General features: G+C 50.1%; 1 protein-coding gene across 1 annotated transcript; it reads right to left on the reverse strand.

Moving 5' to 3' along the window:
* Nucleotides 1–10,249: 10,249 nt before the first annotated feature.
* On the reverse strand, nt 10,250–14,172 carry NAA20 (N-alpha-acetyltransferase 20, NatB catalytic subunit). Its single transcript, XM_039556114.1, has 6 exons — nt 13,983–14,172; nt 13,827–13,851; nt 13,642–13,732; nt 12,342–12,477; nt 11,232–11,377; nt 10,250–10,630 (listed from the first exon to the last, which is right to left on the reverse strand). The coding sequence occupies exons 1-6, from the start codon at nt 14,033–14,035 to the stop codon at nt 10,545–10,547; spliced, it is 537 nt and encodes a 178-aa protein (XP_039412048.1). The 5' UTR covers nt 14,036–14,172; the 3' UTR covers nt 10,250–10,544.
* Nucleotides 14,173–14,474: the final 302 nt, after the last annotated feature.

Below are 14,474 nucleotides of genomic sequence, written 5' to 3' on the forward strand. Positions count from 1 at the left end.
TACCCATGTCAACAGTCTCTGTTACAACCCATCCAAAGTAGAAAAACTGGATGCAAAATGGGAAAAGTACTGGACTGTAGAAAACCTAGGAATGAGTGGGAGCAGGTTGGGAAGTAAATGTCCAAAAGGGGAGAGATGGGTTTGTTTCGCATCTATTGTTGGGAATAAAGTCTCAAGCTTAGTAAAAGAACAACTAGTAAATAAAGAGGCAAAGCCAGCACAACAATCTAACTCTGTATCGACCCAGTTCAAGACATGTAGTTGAAACTCAAACAACAATTAAAAAAATGAAATCTCAAAATTGAGAAAAAAAATCTGTTTGTGGAATTAGGGGAAAGGATAGGTAAGGAGCCGAATGTAACCAACTGCTGGGTCTGTGGAGGGCCTCTGATGACAGAGTAATGGCCAGGGAAAGGCAGGAGCTTGAGTCCAATAGAACTCCGTAAGTGTTTTTCACACCTCCGCGGCCGGACCTCCAGCTCCAGGACACGGACAGGATCGCGGCCGCCTCTCCCACATCCCTCAACCAGATCCAGCCTGGAACACTCACCCGGCACGAGCACAGCGCCAGCCTCTTCCACGGGGTGTCCCTCAACGGAGATTTTTCACCCACAACCGGAGACTCTTTCCTTTGACCCTCCTAAAGGCCACCAAAGACACCGCGTGGCCCCCGGGACCCCCCGGCCCAAGTCCCGACCCCAAAAGCGCTCCCGGTTCCCGCGGCTCCTCTGCCCGGACCGAGGCCCCCTCACAGCCCCTGGACGTCACCGCCGCGCCGCCGCCTGCCCTTGGTCGCTTCTGGCCCCGCGCCTGCGCACTGCGCGCCCGGAGCAGCGCTGCTCCCGCTCCCGCTGCTCCGCCGCTCCCGCTGCTCCCGCCGCTCCCGTGCCCGCGGTGCCCGCTGCTCCCGCCGCTCCGTGCTCCCGTGCCCGCTGTTCCCGCTTCCCGCCGCTCCCGTGCCCCGTGCCCGCGCTGTTCCCGCTCCCGCTCCCGCTCCCTGCCGCGCTGTTCCCGCTGCTCCCGGTGCTCCCCGTGCCCGCGCTGTTCCCGCTGCTCCCGGTGCTCCCCGTGCCCGCGCTGTTCCCGCTGCTCCCGCCGCTCCCGGTGCTCCCCGTGCCCGCGCTGTTCCCGCTGCTCCCGCCGCTCCCGGTGCTCCCCGTGCCCGCGTTTGTTCCCGCTGCTCCCGCCGCTTCCCGCTCGGGCAGCGCAGCCCCTCCGTGTCTGAGGCGGCGCGGCAGCTCCTGCAGAGCTTCTTCCTTCTGCTGCCCGCGCTCATTCCCGGCTTGGAAAAATCCCTTCCCGGAGCCAGCGACCTCCTCCCCGGCCTGATCCCTGCTGCTTTTCCCGGAGACAGGAACGGAAATTGTCCATTTTTGCCGTTCACTGCTGTGTAGGTTTCTGGCGGGTTCAGTCGGGACGGATGGGAGACGGAGAGATCTCTATAGGCAGGTCTTGGGACACAGTCGGTTTATTGTAAAAAGCTTGGGTATAGGGGCACTGCTCAGAGCTGCCAGACTCAGCTCTGAGCAGGCCCAAGAGAGCAAGCAGGAGAGAGAGAGAGAGAGAGAGGGTGTAAGAGCGAGAGTGGAAGTAAGAGCAGGAGTAAGGAAAGGAGTGGAAGAGAAGAGAGAATGGAAGTGAGAATTGAAGTGTGAATGTCTGAAGTCCTGGTTACAATACAATAAATCATCTTCTGTACTGAATATTCTAATTGTCACTAACCAATCTAATACAAGATACAAATCCTATAGTATTTACATACAGCCTATAAGAGTTCTTATATTACCATAGAGTGTTACATCTTAACTTCTAAAAACTACTCTTTGGACCCCTTCTGCTGAGCTAGTAGGGTCTGCTCTGACCCTTGGACCTGTTTGCAAGCAGAGGGTATTGTTCCATCAAGAGGGGATTACTTCAGTCGGCCATACCATTGTTTTCCAGTTGTTCAGTAACTAAGACTTGGTATTTCAAAAGTGGCTTTCATTTCGATGTTGCCTGTAATTTTCATATTCCCAAAATCTTTTGTCAGGCAGTCATATTTACAAGGCTTTCCTGTTTCATCTTCCCCAACACTGCTGGTTCACTGGTTTTTAGTGAAAAAACCCCTTTTTCAGTGAGTCCCCAGGTGCTGCAGCGCTGGTTGTGTCCAATCCCACAGCCCAGAGCAGAGCAGTGGGACAGAGCTGAGGCAGGAACGCCCTGGAACATCCCAGGGCTGATTTAGTCTGGATTTTTTCCTCCTCCTGGAGGAGTTTCTGGGGGTATCAAGGGTCCCCTAAACTGCCTCCCTCCTCCATTATTTGATCCAGTTCATTTGGGATCACTCAGAAAATCCTGTTCCCCTCATATCACCTGGCACCATTTGTTATCCTTGGTTCCATCTCTAGAGCAAACAGAAACTTCGAATTTAATTTAAATGAGATTCTATAACATTCAAGCATCACTTTTTACCACCTGCTCTTCCCTTTTCCTCTTCCTCACTTTTTTCTTTCCCTTTCTCTCTTCCACCTCTTTCTTTCCCTTTCCCTTTCCCTTCACATTCCCTTTCTCTTTCTCTTTTCCATCTCTTTCTTTCCCTGATTCCTGAATTTTTTTTGCCCCAGAATCCACAGCCCAAGCCACGTGCACACACTGCAGATGTGAAGTGTATTTTTACTGCCAGCAAGCACCTGGGAATAAAAAAAACCTTAGCCCCAAAGCTTGATGTCTAAACAGCAACACAGAAGTTCTAAACCAGCTGTCGAGAGAAACAAAACACAGCAAAAACAAAGCAGAAAGGGAGCAAAAACTTGTCACGCTGGCCGTGTTTCCGTGGGTGACAGGTTCTGCTGTGCTGGGAATGCAGCACCAAACACAAAAATCCTACTGCAACTCCTGGGTCCCACAGCAGGAAGGACATGGAGAGTCCCAGTGGGAATCAGGGATGCAGGACTCGGCTGTGCTGCCATCACTCCCTCAGGAATAGCCAGGTTTAGCTCATTCTGTCTGCCCAGAGAGGGGGGATTTGCTCCTGAATCCCCTGGAATGTTCCAGGCCAGGCTGGACACTGGGGCTGGGAGCAGCCCGGGACAGTGGGAGGTGTCCCTGCCCGTGGCAGCGCTGGCACTGGATGAGCTTTAAGGTCTTTCCAACCCCAAATCGTTCTGTGAGTCTTAGAGCCCTGAAATTCTCATGACAGAGGTGGAACTGCAAGAGCTTAAGGTCCCTTCCCAAAAAAACCCCATTGCACGACTCTGCAGCTTCTGGAGCCCTGGGTCCATGGAAATGCAGTTTCAGAGGAGCTCCGAGGAAATGGTGTTTTGGGGAGAGCAGAGTGGCTGGAACAGAGGAACAGGAACAGTCTCCTCGAGCAAGCCCTTGTGTCTCAGGGAGCGGGATCGGCTCGCTCCTAACGCACCTGGTGACTCCCAGAGCGGGGGATGGAAATGCAGCCCTGGTCCGAAAGAAACCCTGCCCGGGAAGGCGGGCTGGGATTGTGAGCTGGCTGCGGGAGCTCGCTGTTAAAGGCGATCTTTTGGCTGTAAAGGTGCGCCTTTGTCTCTGTGCGAAGCACCCGGCCGTAGCGCCCTTTGTGCTGCTGTCTCCTGATTTCCTTCAACTTTTATTAAACCGTCCCTTTTCTTCAACTTTCCTTCAAATTCTAGAGTGAAGCTCGTTTTGGCAGCTGCGCGTGCGAGGATCCTTGTGCGTGCGCAGATGGCCGCGGGTGCGCGGATCAGTGCGCATGCGCGGGCGGGGAGGCATCACCGCCGATCCCTCCGCGGGCAGGACCGCATCACAAATAGTCCCTCCTGGCGGATCACTCCGCCTGCGCATGCGCATAATCGCTGAGCCCTCCGCGGGCGGGCCGCATCACCGCCGATCCCTCTGTTCTGAACGGGATTGTGATGTTGGCTTTTTGCATGTTCCATCATTGTTAGGAATGGATTGTGATGTTGATTTTTTCATGGTCCTTAATGTGAGAAAAGCTTTGCCTGGGTTCTGTGATGTAATGCTGTAGAATGTCTGCAGTTTGGGTGCTCAGTTTGGGAAGGATGGGGAGGGGGTCTTCGCATTCCTGAAAAATCTTACCAGAAGAAAAGAACCCGAAACCAGACGGAATGGAGCCAAGGAAAAAGATAAGACTGATAAGATGATACTCAGCAACTCCAAAGAATTAATGAATGATGCATGATGGTGATGAATAAAAATAAGCGATGTACTTTTAAAGCCGATCTTTTGGCTGTAGAGGTGCGCCTTTGGCTCTCTGCCGAAGCAGTGAGGGCACTGGGGCCTTACTGGGAGCTCTGTGAGGGCACTGGCGCCCATACTGGGAGAACTGGGAGGAGAGCACTGAGGACATACTTGGAGCACTGGGGCCATACTGGGAGCACTGGGAGGTCACTGAGGCCATACTGGGAGCACTGGGAGGGCACTGAGGCCATACTGGGAGGTCACTGAGGCCATACTGAGAGCACTGGGATGTCACTGAGGCCATACTGGGTGTGCTGGGAGGGCACTGGGGCCATACTGGCAGCATGGGACCGCCGTGGGTCCACCGGTGCAGCTCTTTTAGTGACACGGGGCAGCGGCCACTCCTGCTGCAGTACCTTTTGAATATTTCTTAGACCATTGTCAATATTTTATTCCGCTCACACTTCCCAGCCTTTCCCGTGCTGCTCTTTTTAACCAGCAGCGCTGCCCCGATGGTCCCGCGGTGCAGCTCTTTTAGTGACACGGGGCAGCGGCCACTTCTTCTGCAGCAGTACTATTAAAGCATTTTCGACCATTCTATTTTATTCCCTTCACAGATGCGACCTTTGCCATGACACCTTTGAAGCAGCACCCGTGCCCCAGCTGCCCCTCGGTGCAGCTCATTTTATCCTGAGGAAGCGGCTCCTCCTGCTACGGTGCTGTTATTAATTCTTAGACCATTCTCTATATTTTATTTGTGAGCAGATATTTCTACTGCAAGGTATGAAAGAAACAACTGAACTTCTTTGCATTCCATTTCTTACATATCTCAAAGATAAGGTCAAGGACAGCTGATAGATTAAATTATGAATCATCAAAACACCCAAATTGTGTTCTTGTACTATAGGATGCTCCTGCTGAGTTTTACACAGCTTTCAATTTACAGAATACAACAACAAAGCCCTGCATTTTGAGCTTACTGTCTGGCCACAAGCTGACCTACCACTCCCATGAAGCACCACTGTTCTACTGGAACCAGAATACGACCTAAACTGTCTTTCCTGCATACTGTCTACTCAGGGATTGCAGTAGTACACTCATTGTCTGTCTTCCACCAATTATCCATCCTAGACGTTTTGCTATACATTCTATGTACATTTAGATAAAATTCTTCCATTCTGTTTCCACTATTCATTCTTTTTCAAACCTTAGCTCACCTTAAGATCCCTACTTTGGGACTGGAGAAGGTCTTGGATGTATCCTTTAGGATCCTTGGAGAAACTCAGCATAAAATCACGTTGTATTTTCAGCTGATTTATGGACTCAATTGTCTCATGAATCTGACAGAAAAAAAACCAAAGCAGATATTCTTTAATTTCTCCCATGCTCCAGTGACCATCAGGTCAGCTGTTACTATCTTTGCATTCCTGGTAATGTACAAAGGTGACAATTCTACACCACAGACTTGTGCAGGCTCCTAGGGGTTTTTCAATTAAAAAAGCGGCAACTTAACTGCAATCCTGCCACTACATTTTGGTTTCACTTGCACTTATGCAATACAAGTATGTACAAGTATGTACTTCCTGCACTGAACTCCTGCATGGCACGCAGAGCTAAGCCATGTCACTGTACAATGTACGGCTTCATGTTCTTTGCCGGAATCCACTTGATTCCTTCACCTGTGGAGAGACATGCAAATCCCTTTCCCCATGTTATAAGATCATATGGTCTTTATATTTTTCCTGCTTCTAAATTCTTAATTAAAACTGGGGGGTGTTCTTTCAATTTTGCTTTTTTGTTGTTCAAGAAATATCTGTAAATGAGGGGGTCAGGCTCTTCTGCAGAGCTGTTCAAGAAATTATAAACATACAAGGCTTTATTCAACCTTCTTTGAGGTGTAGCCTGGGCTTCTCCCCCTTTCTGTTGATCTAAAATGCGTTTTAAAGTTTGATGTGTTCTTTTTAGGGTACTTTTTAGCAGTTGTTTAAGATACGGTGAGCAAATACCACTGTATCTTACAGCTCTTCTTAGTTCTTTAATTTGGAAAGTGGGGATGGGAACCCACGTTTTAGGACTGTCAGGCTGTTGGCTAGCTATCACAGGCTTAGTTAATAGACTAAGACTTTCATCTTTACAGATTTGGCGTCTTATTTCATGCCAATCTGTTAATTGAGAAGAATCTGAGCACTTTGGAGGATTTTTTGATTCAGAAGGTAGCGCTGACAAACTCTCAGACCTCGTTTTCTCTTTCTGGGTCGCAAGATCCCCGCCGCTCGCTGGCGGGACTCTGGGGCTCATTGCAAACAAATCTGGCTGCTTTTCAGGGTTTACCTGTGTTAGATTTAAAGCACCAGCTCTGGCAGAGCGGCTCTCCGTCTCCCTTGCCACTAGAGCTGCATAATTCCCATCCGTTCCCCCCCTGCTCGCGGCTTCTGAGGCGAGGCTGCGCTGCGCGGAGGGATACGGCTTGGCGGCGGAGGGATACAGCTGCACGGTGTCGGGATACGACTGCACGGTGCCGGGGGACCCCGGCGGGGGCGGTGATGGCACGGCCGATCTCCGTGGTGGCGGGCGAGGAGGCGGTGGAGCCGCGGGGGACTGGCTCCGTGACTCCGGCACGGCCGATCGAGGCGGCGACGGGCGAGGGGCGGGCGGAGCTGCGCGGCGGTGGGGGGGGGGGGGGGGGGGGGGGACGGCGAATATTTCCACTCACGCTGCACAAGCCGGGATGAGTTTTGCGGTTCTCTTGTCCCGGCGTGATATGGCATTAAATAATTTGATTCCCACTGAGTCCCAAAAGTCTCTGGTGTAGACTGCTTTAGAGTCAGCGATTGGGACGTGGGTCACAGTCCATGCTATGAGATCTTTCAGTTCTTTTTTTGCCAATTTAGTTGGACGGGACTTAATGAGAGGTTTTAGGTGCTGATAGACATCCTTCTGTTGGGCAGACACATGCTGACCCATGACTGGATTACTCGGTGCTCACCTTTGCCGGCCCGTCGCGGCAGGTGTCTCTCGTTGAGGTCCGGTCCAGGCTCTGACCCGTCGCAGTGTCCGTCCGGCCTCCACGCGCCTTCCTTTCAGGCATCTCCTCTCGTTAGCAGCTGCACACGCTTTCCTTTCAGGCGTCTCGTTTGCAGCTCCTCAGGTCACTTCGTTTCAGCGACCGACTACACGTTCACCGAGAAGTCTCCTATATGCGGAAAAAATCCCTTTTTGCCCCTCTAAAACGCGGGCGCCAATTTATAGGAGAAAGTTTCACGAAGGATGTCCGGACTTCAGGCGGCTCTCATGAAAGCTGTTTATTGCATAGGCGAAGTTACAGCATTTCAGGGAGTGGGTATCCAGAGCCAGCTCTACAGCTGCCAGCTCCAGCTGTAGGCATACCTGAAGCCACTTTCTGTTCAAGTTACAAAGCATTATATACTTTTCTTTGCAGAGTATCTTAACACATAACAACACCTTTACATTTGCCTATAGCCTATCATAACTACTACCATCACCATATTATAGTCATTATTATCCAATCACAAGAGTAAGTAAGTTACAATTTAAGCTTACAGTAGAAAATTCTCAGACCTTTCTTCTTCTTGCTACATCAACATTTCTTGTTTGGCTGCCATATCTCTCTTTTTGGTGAAGACATGTTTTCTATTTACTTACGCTCTTCTTGAGACTTATTTACTTGGTGAAAAACATGTCTTTGTAGTCACATACCTTTGTCCTACTCCTAGAAATCTCCTTCCAACTCATCTCCAACCTTTGCCTTCTCAGTTACTCATCGATCACTGTTTCAGCAAAACATCTTTTATTCTATACCAAAACTTGCTTCCATTTCTACCTCATCCCCAGTTTCTACATTCACAGATCTTTCTGCCAAGCCTACATACCTGTGAAGCTTTCTTACCAAACTTTCATCCTCCCCAACAGGAAAGGGAATGGGGGACTGGCTTGTGCAGAATTCACCTTTATGTGATTATGGGAGTATATGGCTCCTACCAGAACCTGCTGGAAGTAGAGAAGCACAGCCCCAAATCTCTGCACTGTGGGTGGAGTCACAGAACCTAAACTGGCACAAACTGGAACCCCAAAGTTAACCATGAGAGAACAGGCCAAAATAAAGATCACTGTCCCTATGGAAAGGCAAAAGGAATTGTCTGGGACTTGGATTGTCCCTTTAGGTGATGCTGGTTGCTGTGATTTATATAATTCCATCCGACTGCCAGAATTTCCCAGCCCAGGGGTTTTGGCTGACACAGCAGCACGAAGATCGTTCTCTGTGTGGTGGCAAGATTTGGGTTTCAGTATCGGCTTTCCTAGTTTAGATGAATTATACCTATAGCCTTGACTTCCATGCTGAATTCCTCCTGGAATAGCCTCACAGTGCCTCACAGGGAGTATTCCTGTCCCCATGCGGAACTGCCGTTTAACACCAGCTTTGTCAGAAAAGGTCCCAAGGAAGATCAGTGGGATCAGGACAAAGACAGGTTTATATTCCATAGAATTTTCTATTTATAACCCTTGTCCCCCAGCCCCACTGATGTTCTTGTGGGGGTCTTGACCAAGTTCCCTGGAATTCAGCTGATTTTCACCCACCCTGAGGTCGAGCTCCAATGGGTGTTTTAAAGCAGGAGAAGGTGGTAGCTGGGCATGCTCCCAGCCCAGAAAGCTGATTTCATTTCAGAGCCTGAGGAGTGGCCTCTGGAAGTTCTTTTCCCTGAGGAAAGGGATGCACATACCCACCTTCAGGGCACCTCAAGTCTGACTTGCCTGTTAAAACCTTCCCTAAGGTTCTGCAGTTCTGGTTGGATCCCTGAAAAACTCAAAGCTTAATCCAAACAAAACTGTATCAGACTTTAACCTTTTATTTTACAGCATCTCCAAGGGCTGTTGCTTGGGATCTAATTTTTGTGAGGTAAGATTCCCTTGGCTTTAATAACTGCTCTTGCGTGATATCCTCAGGCTGGAAAGGAAGGGATTCAGACACACCTGGGTGAGTGTGTAGGAGCTCTGAGAGGTTAGCCCTGGGAATTGCTGACTGAGCCCCTCCTCAGAGACAATGTGCTGACATTCCCTAGTCCCAGCTGGTTTCTTGGGGTATTTTTGGGGTGCTGGTGGGGTCTGTCTGGGGCGAAGGATCTCAGGGTGCCTGTTCAGAGCAGCCCACCGAGGGCAGAGCTTTATCTGTGCTCATCCAAGCACTACCTGGGCATCCCAGTGCCCATCACTGTGTTCCCATCCCGGGGATGTGTGTTTTGCAGAGGAGACCCGACTGGGAGACAGCTCCATCTTGTGCCAGATGGAAGTGCTGGCCTGGCGCTGCTCCATCCCTGGCTCCCCCAAACTGTGCCACGAGTCCTGTAGCCGGAAGGCAGCACCTTCTCGCTGCCCGGCCCACCTGGAACTGCTGGGAAGGAGTGGGACGTGGCACCGGTCCCAGGCGACCCGCCAAGGGCTCCAGTCGTGCCCGTGCCTGCGGTGCACCCCCAGGCTCAGCTGCTGCCTGGGAGCAGTTCTCCGGGACAGCCGCCTTCGGTAGCAGAAAAGGCCTAGTGGCACCTCCAGCCCCGAGCCCAAAGGCACTGGTGTTCCACACTGGAGAGGTGCTCCGGCCAGGAAGGCTTTCTGGCTGTTGGCTTTGCCACGCCATTCTCTGCCACAGCAGCAGCCTTGGCCATCGCACTGCCCCGGCTGCAGCTCTGCTTCTGGTGCCAGCAGAGAACACAGTAGTGGAGGGTCCTGTGCTGGCCAGGACCTCTGGGAAGGGCAAGGAGCCTGTTGGGAAATGATGGCCTCTGAAGGCTGCCCTGCTGGGGGCTGGAAGGCTTGTGGAGGATAGCCATGCAACGGGGCTGTGTGTGGCCCTCCGGTTGAGCTTCCCTGACCTCTGGACGCTGCGGAGTGTGCTGCGTGCCATGGGCAGGACACCGCAGGGTGCAGCTCATCCCCCGTAAACACAAGGACAGGAAGTGCTGGTTCGCTTTCTGCGGCTGCCAGCCTCCTCCTGCCCTGCACTCCCTGGCGAGCTGGGACACACAGAGAAAACAGTACAGCATTTTCAGTGGTCACAAATAAATGCATTTGAAGAGTTTTTACTATTACTGAATTCAGGTATTTTGGTTTGACAAAAAACCAAGACAAGACCACACAGAGTCTCCAAATCTCCAGTATGTGAAAGGAAAAATAACAGAGTAAGTGTGGCAGTGTACAGCCATTACCAATATAAGCAGTGTTAGTCAGCTTCTCAACATTGCTTTTTAGTATTTTATGGGAAAAACATTCAGCCTAAAACTTCTTATCCGTAAGCTATTGGGGGTTATAGGAGAGGGAACCTGACACTTAGTAAATTGCATAGGAACCACAGCTTAAAGTTACTCGATGTCTTCTGGCCTCACAGGATGAGGCAGAGGTATAACTGATTTCTTCTCTGTATCTCTGGAAAGAGCTTTTCTCATATCTATAGCAAAAGGAAAAAATGTTGTTATAGTAACACAGTCGTACAAAGCCATATTAAGTGACTTCTCCATTAAAATAAGGTAATTTTGAATCAAGAAAATTTCCTAGAATCATATGACTACCTCAAATTGGAAGGGACCTATAAGGATGCAACACCTTGCTCTGCACAGAACTACCTAAAACTATACTGTATGATTAGGAGCATTGTCCCGATATTCCTTGAACTTCGATGGGCTTGGTGTCATGACCATTTCCCTGGAGAGAGACCATTGCAGTTACCAACCACCCTCTCAGTGAAGAAGTTTCAAGTCCCTGTTATGGGAGGAAAGGAAGAAAGCACTGCCATTCCTTTGCGTTTACTCTTGTTTTGCAGTTGATTTTGCCAGAGATGCTACAAAATGCGTAAATGGCAAGATTAAGTTTTGTAACTGATATAATCTTAAGTAGGAAAAGTTACCTAAAGGAGGATACAAAAATCCCACTAATCAGCTATCTGAAATTGTTTCATATACCAAAAAAAATAATAATACTCTTACAAACAAGCCCAGGAACCCTAAATGTGAGAATCGTTCCATTCAATTTGAGACAGAACAAGAACTTACCGTAAGCATCTTCATCTGGCTCCCCACTGCTAGCTGAGTAGTACTCTAAGACTGTCCGGTACACACTGTAGCCTAGTTGCTTATACATATTTACAGCAACCTGATTTGATACTCTCACAAAGAGATCGACAAAAAATCCACCCTTTCTTTAGCAGGGGAGGAAAAAAACAAACAAACAAATAAACAAAACCACAATAAGGAATCGTACGTCAATGTATTTCTAAATAACAACCCATAAATTGTAATCAAACCAAAGTGAGTCTGATGTAGTACACTAATCAAACATCTTTCACAATGTAATAACAGATACACTCCTTTACCAAGGGAAAATTCAAATATAGACACAAATTTCATTTTATTTTTGTTGCACGGCCCTTCTACACCAGTTAGTGAGTGCAGAAATTTGGACAGAAAGAACGGGACAAGATAAACACCCCCACAGGCCTAAATCCATACGATACGATTAAAAAAAAAAAATCCATGTTTTAGATTGCTTGGATTAGGAGGAGTGGAATCGGTCACAAAATCCAGTTGCCTAACAGGAGATAGCCCCTTAACTTCACAAGGCAAATTTTTTCAAAACATGGTACTATTTTCCAATTTTACCAACCATAGTACGGTTACCCTACCAGAATCAGTTAAGGACATTTCCCAGTGGGTTCATCTGACACTAAATTAAATTTTCTCAGGTACAAGTAACCAAACACGGAATGGCAAGTAAGCTGAGATACTCTCTGCAGTACAAAATTTGTTCAAGATTGTGCCTGAGGGTATTGCACAAAGCCCACAATTACTGAACAAGTATGTTGGAGGCCCTACAGGAAACAGTGGTGACATTTCACAAAGCTCTTTTCCTGTCAAGAAATGTTCTTTTACACAGTATCTCTACTGGAATTCAGGCCACGTACTCCTCACTCTGGCAAGTTAGCTTTCAGAAAAACTGTGAGATTTTAAACTGCTAAGCAACTTTCGTAACTCTTTTTCTCCAACTATGAGGAATTTCAGAAAATCAGAACACTACGTAAAGCCAAATTCTGCATGTAAACCAGGGACAGGTGTCTGTAGAAATATTACTTTAAAATATAAATTTAAACTAGACATACTACTCACTTTTCTGAAATTTCTTCCAGGAGCTCCATCAATTTAGCAGCCAAACCCAGACGTCGAAATTCTGGTGCAACAGAGAGAGCAGTAACATGTCCATGCCATTCTTCCCTAGCCACAGAGCCTTCGGCTTTGCCCATGACTGTGAACATACAGAGCGCATCAGCACAGCAGTGCCTTTGGAGTAATGCACTGCTCGCAGCCAGACGACTTCACAAGAGGAATACGCCATGGATAAACAAATGTTACAATGGTCACGGTAAAGGCTCAAACAGGGGTGTCTACCTTATCACTCTATGATTCGGCGGCCACTAAAAATGTCATTTTGCTCAAATATTACAACAGTTTCTTGACTAGTGTAAAAAAACACTGAACAAGTTTGCAGATTCTTGCTTGAGGTGGCTTCTAATGCAAATTTTAAGCAATTCTCATGAGTCTTTCCCTGAACCAAAATTTAAGATCTGACTAAAATAATGGAGGAGCAGAGGGCTAGAAGCTCAAAACTACCATTCCAGCAACTACTGGGGACTTCTGGAGATTATGGGGGAATAGAGCTTGGGAAGCTTCACCAATCTGGAAACAGAAAGCTAGGGCCCTGCAAACACGACGTGTCGAAGGGGAAAAAAAAAAGAAGTGGAGGTGGGGATGGTGTTTTGGGGAGCTTCCTTCTAGTTTCTCTCCTTTCCACACTGGGCTGATCCAATGTGAGTTTATTAATGAACATTCACACATCCACAATGTGCTTTTACAGGTATCACAGTCACTGCTAATAAGCAACTAGTGTGGTGGGTACAGAGAAATGTTCTATATAGCACGCATACTTGCAGCTTTAGTATGTCAAATACTTTATTTCTCGGGTCCCTGCAAAAAAGATTACTCTGCCCCACCCCACCTCCTGGCAGTTCTCTTTGGCATGATTTCTGAAAAACACAAATATTACACAGCAAATCAGCAAATGACATCCAGGCCCAAAGCTTTCCCTTACAGGGCAATGCAAAACGCAAACCCAGCACTTTTACTGACTCTGTGTAGGGAGTGTAGGGACTTAATTCCAGATTACAGAAACACCCATTCACCAAATACGGGTGGATGTTACCACAGCTGCGCTAGGAACATCAAACTGGAAGCTACTGCCGTGAGTCCTGCATAATACCCTAAGACATTTAAGAAACGGGAAGATGCAACGCAACGTTCCTCTTCCATGTTGGATATTTGGTAAACGCGAAGAGTAAGAAAAGCTCCCGCGTCACAATCCCCGAAATAGGCAACGAAGGGAGACGTTACCGCCGGAACACCCGGCACTCACTGTAACCCATCAGCTCCCCGCCGGGCGCCTCGGCGACGATGAAATACTCGGGCCAGTGGGCGAGGTACTGCAAGTAGAACGGAATCCCGTACTGGGCGCTCGGTTAAGGAGCAACTGCGGCCGCCACGGCTGCGCCGCCCGCGCCCGCGCCCGGCCCCGCGCCCCTGCCCCGGCGGGAAGGATACGGTCTCGGTCAGCGGGTCCAGGTTGCTGTGGGGGAAGAGAGAGCGGCGCTCACCACGGGGTCGGCCCGCCCGGCCGGCGGGGCGCCCCGAGGACCCCGCGGGGTGGGGAAGCGCGCAGGGGCTCGGGGGCAGGGAGAGGGTACAGCCGGCGCTCACATGTTGTTGAATCGGAAGAGATCGTCGCACGTGAAGGCGCGGAGCGTTGTCATGATGATGGTGATCACGACGATGACGGCGAGGGTGACGGTGATGACGCTGCCCCGGAAGCGCTCCCGCGCCCAAGGGCCACTTTCGCCACGGAAAGCCGGGAGACGGGGCACCCCCACCCCCTACACAGCCCTGCCCCGCCCCGTAGAACTAGCCCGGCCCCATCTCGCCCCAGTCCTGTCTCGCCCCGCAGAACCGCCCTGGCCCGGCCCGGCCCGGCCCCGTCCCCGCCTCGCGGACCCACCCCGGCCTGGCTCCCGCCTGAGAGCTGCCGCAGCGGGCCGTGCCGAGCCGGGCGCGGCGCGGGATCCCTGACCGAGAGCAGCGGGCGGCCGGGCGGCCGGCAAGGCTGAGCCGGCCCGTAGTGGCGGGAGGCGCGGTGGGGCGGGGCCCAGCGAGGCCGCAGTACCAGGAGCGCTCTGAGCTTGTGCAGCTCCACCC

This window comes from Corvus cornix, chromosome 8 (assembly GCF_000738735.6).
Source record: "Corvus cornix cornix isolate S_Up_H32 chromosome 8, ASM73873v5, whole genome shotgun sequence".
In the NCBI taxonomy this organism is placed as follows: Eukaryota; Metazoa; Chordata; class Aves; order Passeriformes; family Corvidae; genus Corvus; species Corvus cornix.

Coding starts and splice junctions, on each gene's coding strand:
- NAA20 (XM_039556114.1), bottom strand. CDS start 14,035: ATGACAACGCTCCGCGCCTTCACGTGCGACGATCTCTTCCGATTCAAC. Junction 13,852..13,982: donor CTCTTCCGATTCAACAACAT/GTGAGCGCCGGC, acceptor CTTCCCCCACAG/CAACCTGGACCCGCTGACCG. Junction 11,378..12,341: donor CTGGAAGAAATTTCAGAAAA/GTGAGTAGTATG, acceptor CCCCTGCTAAAG/AAAGGGTGGATTTTTTGTCG.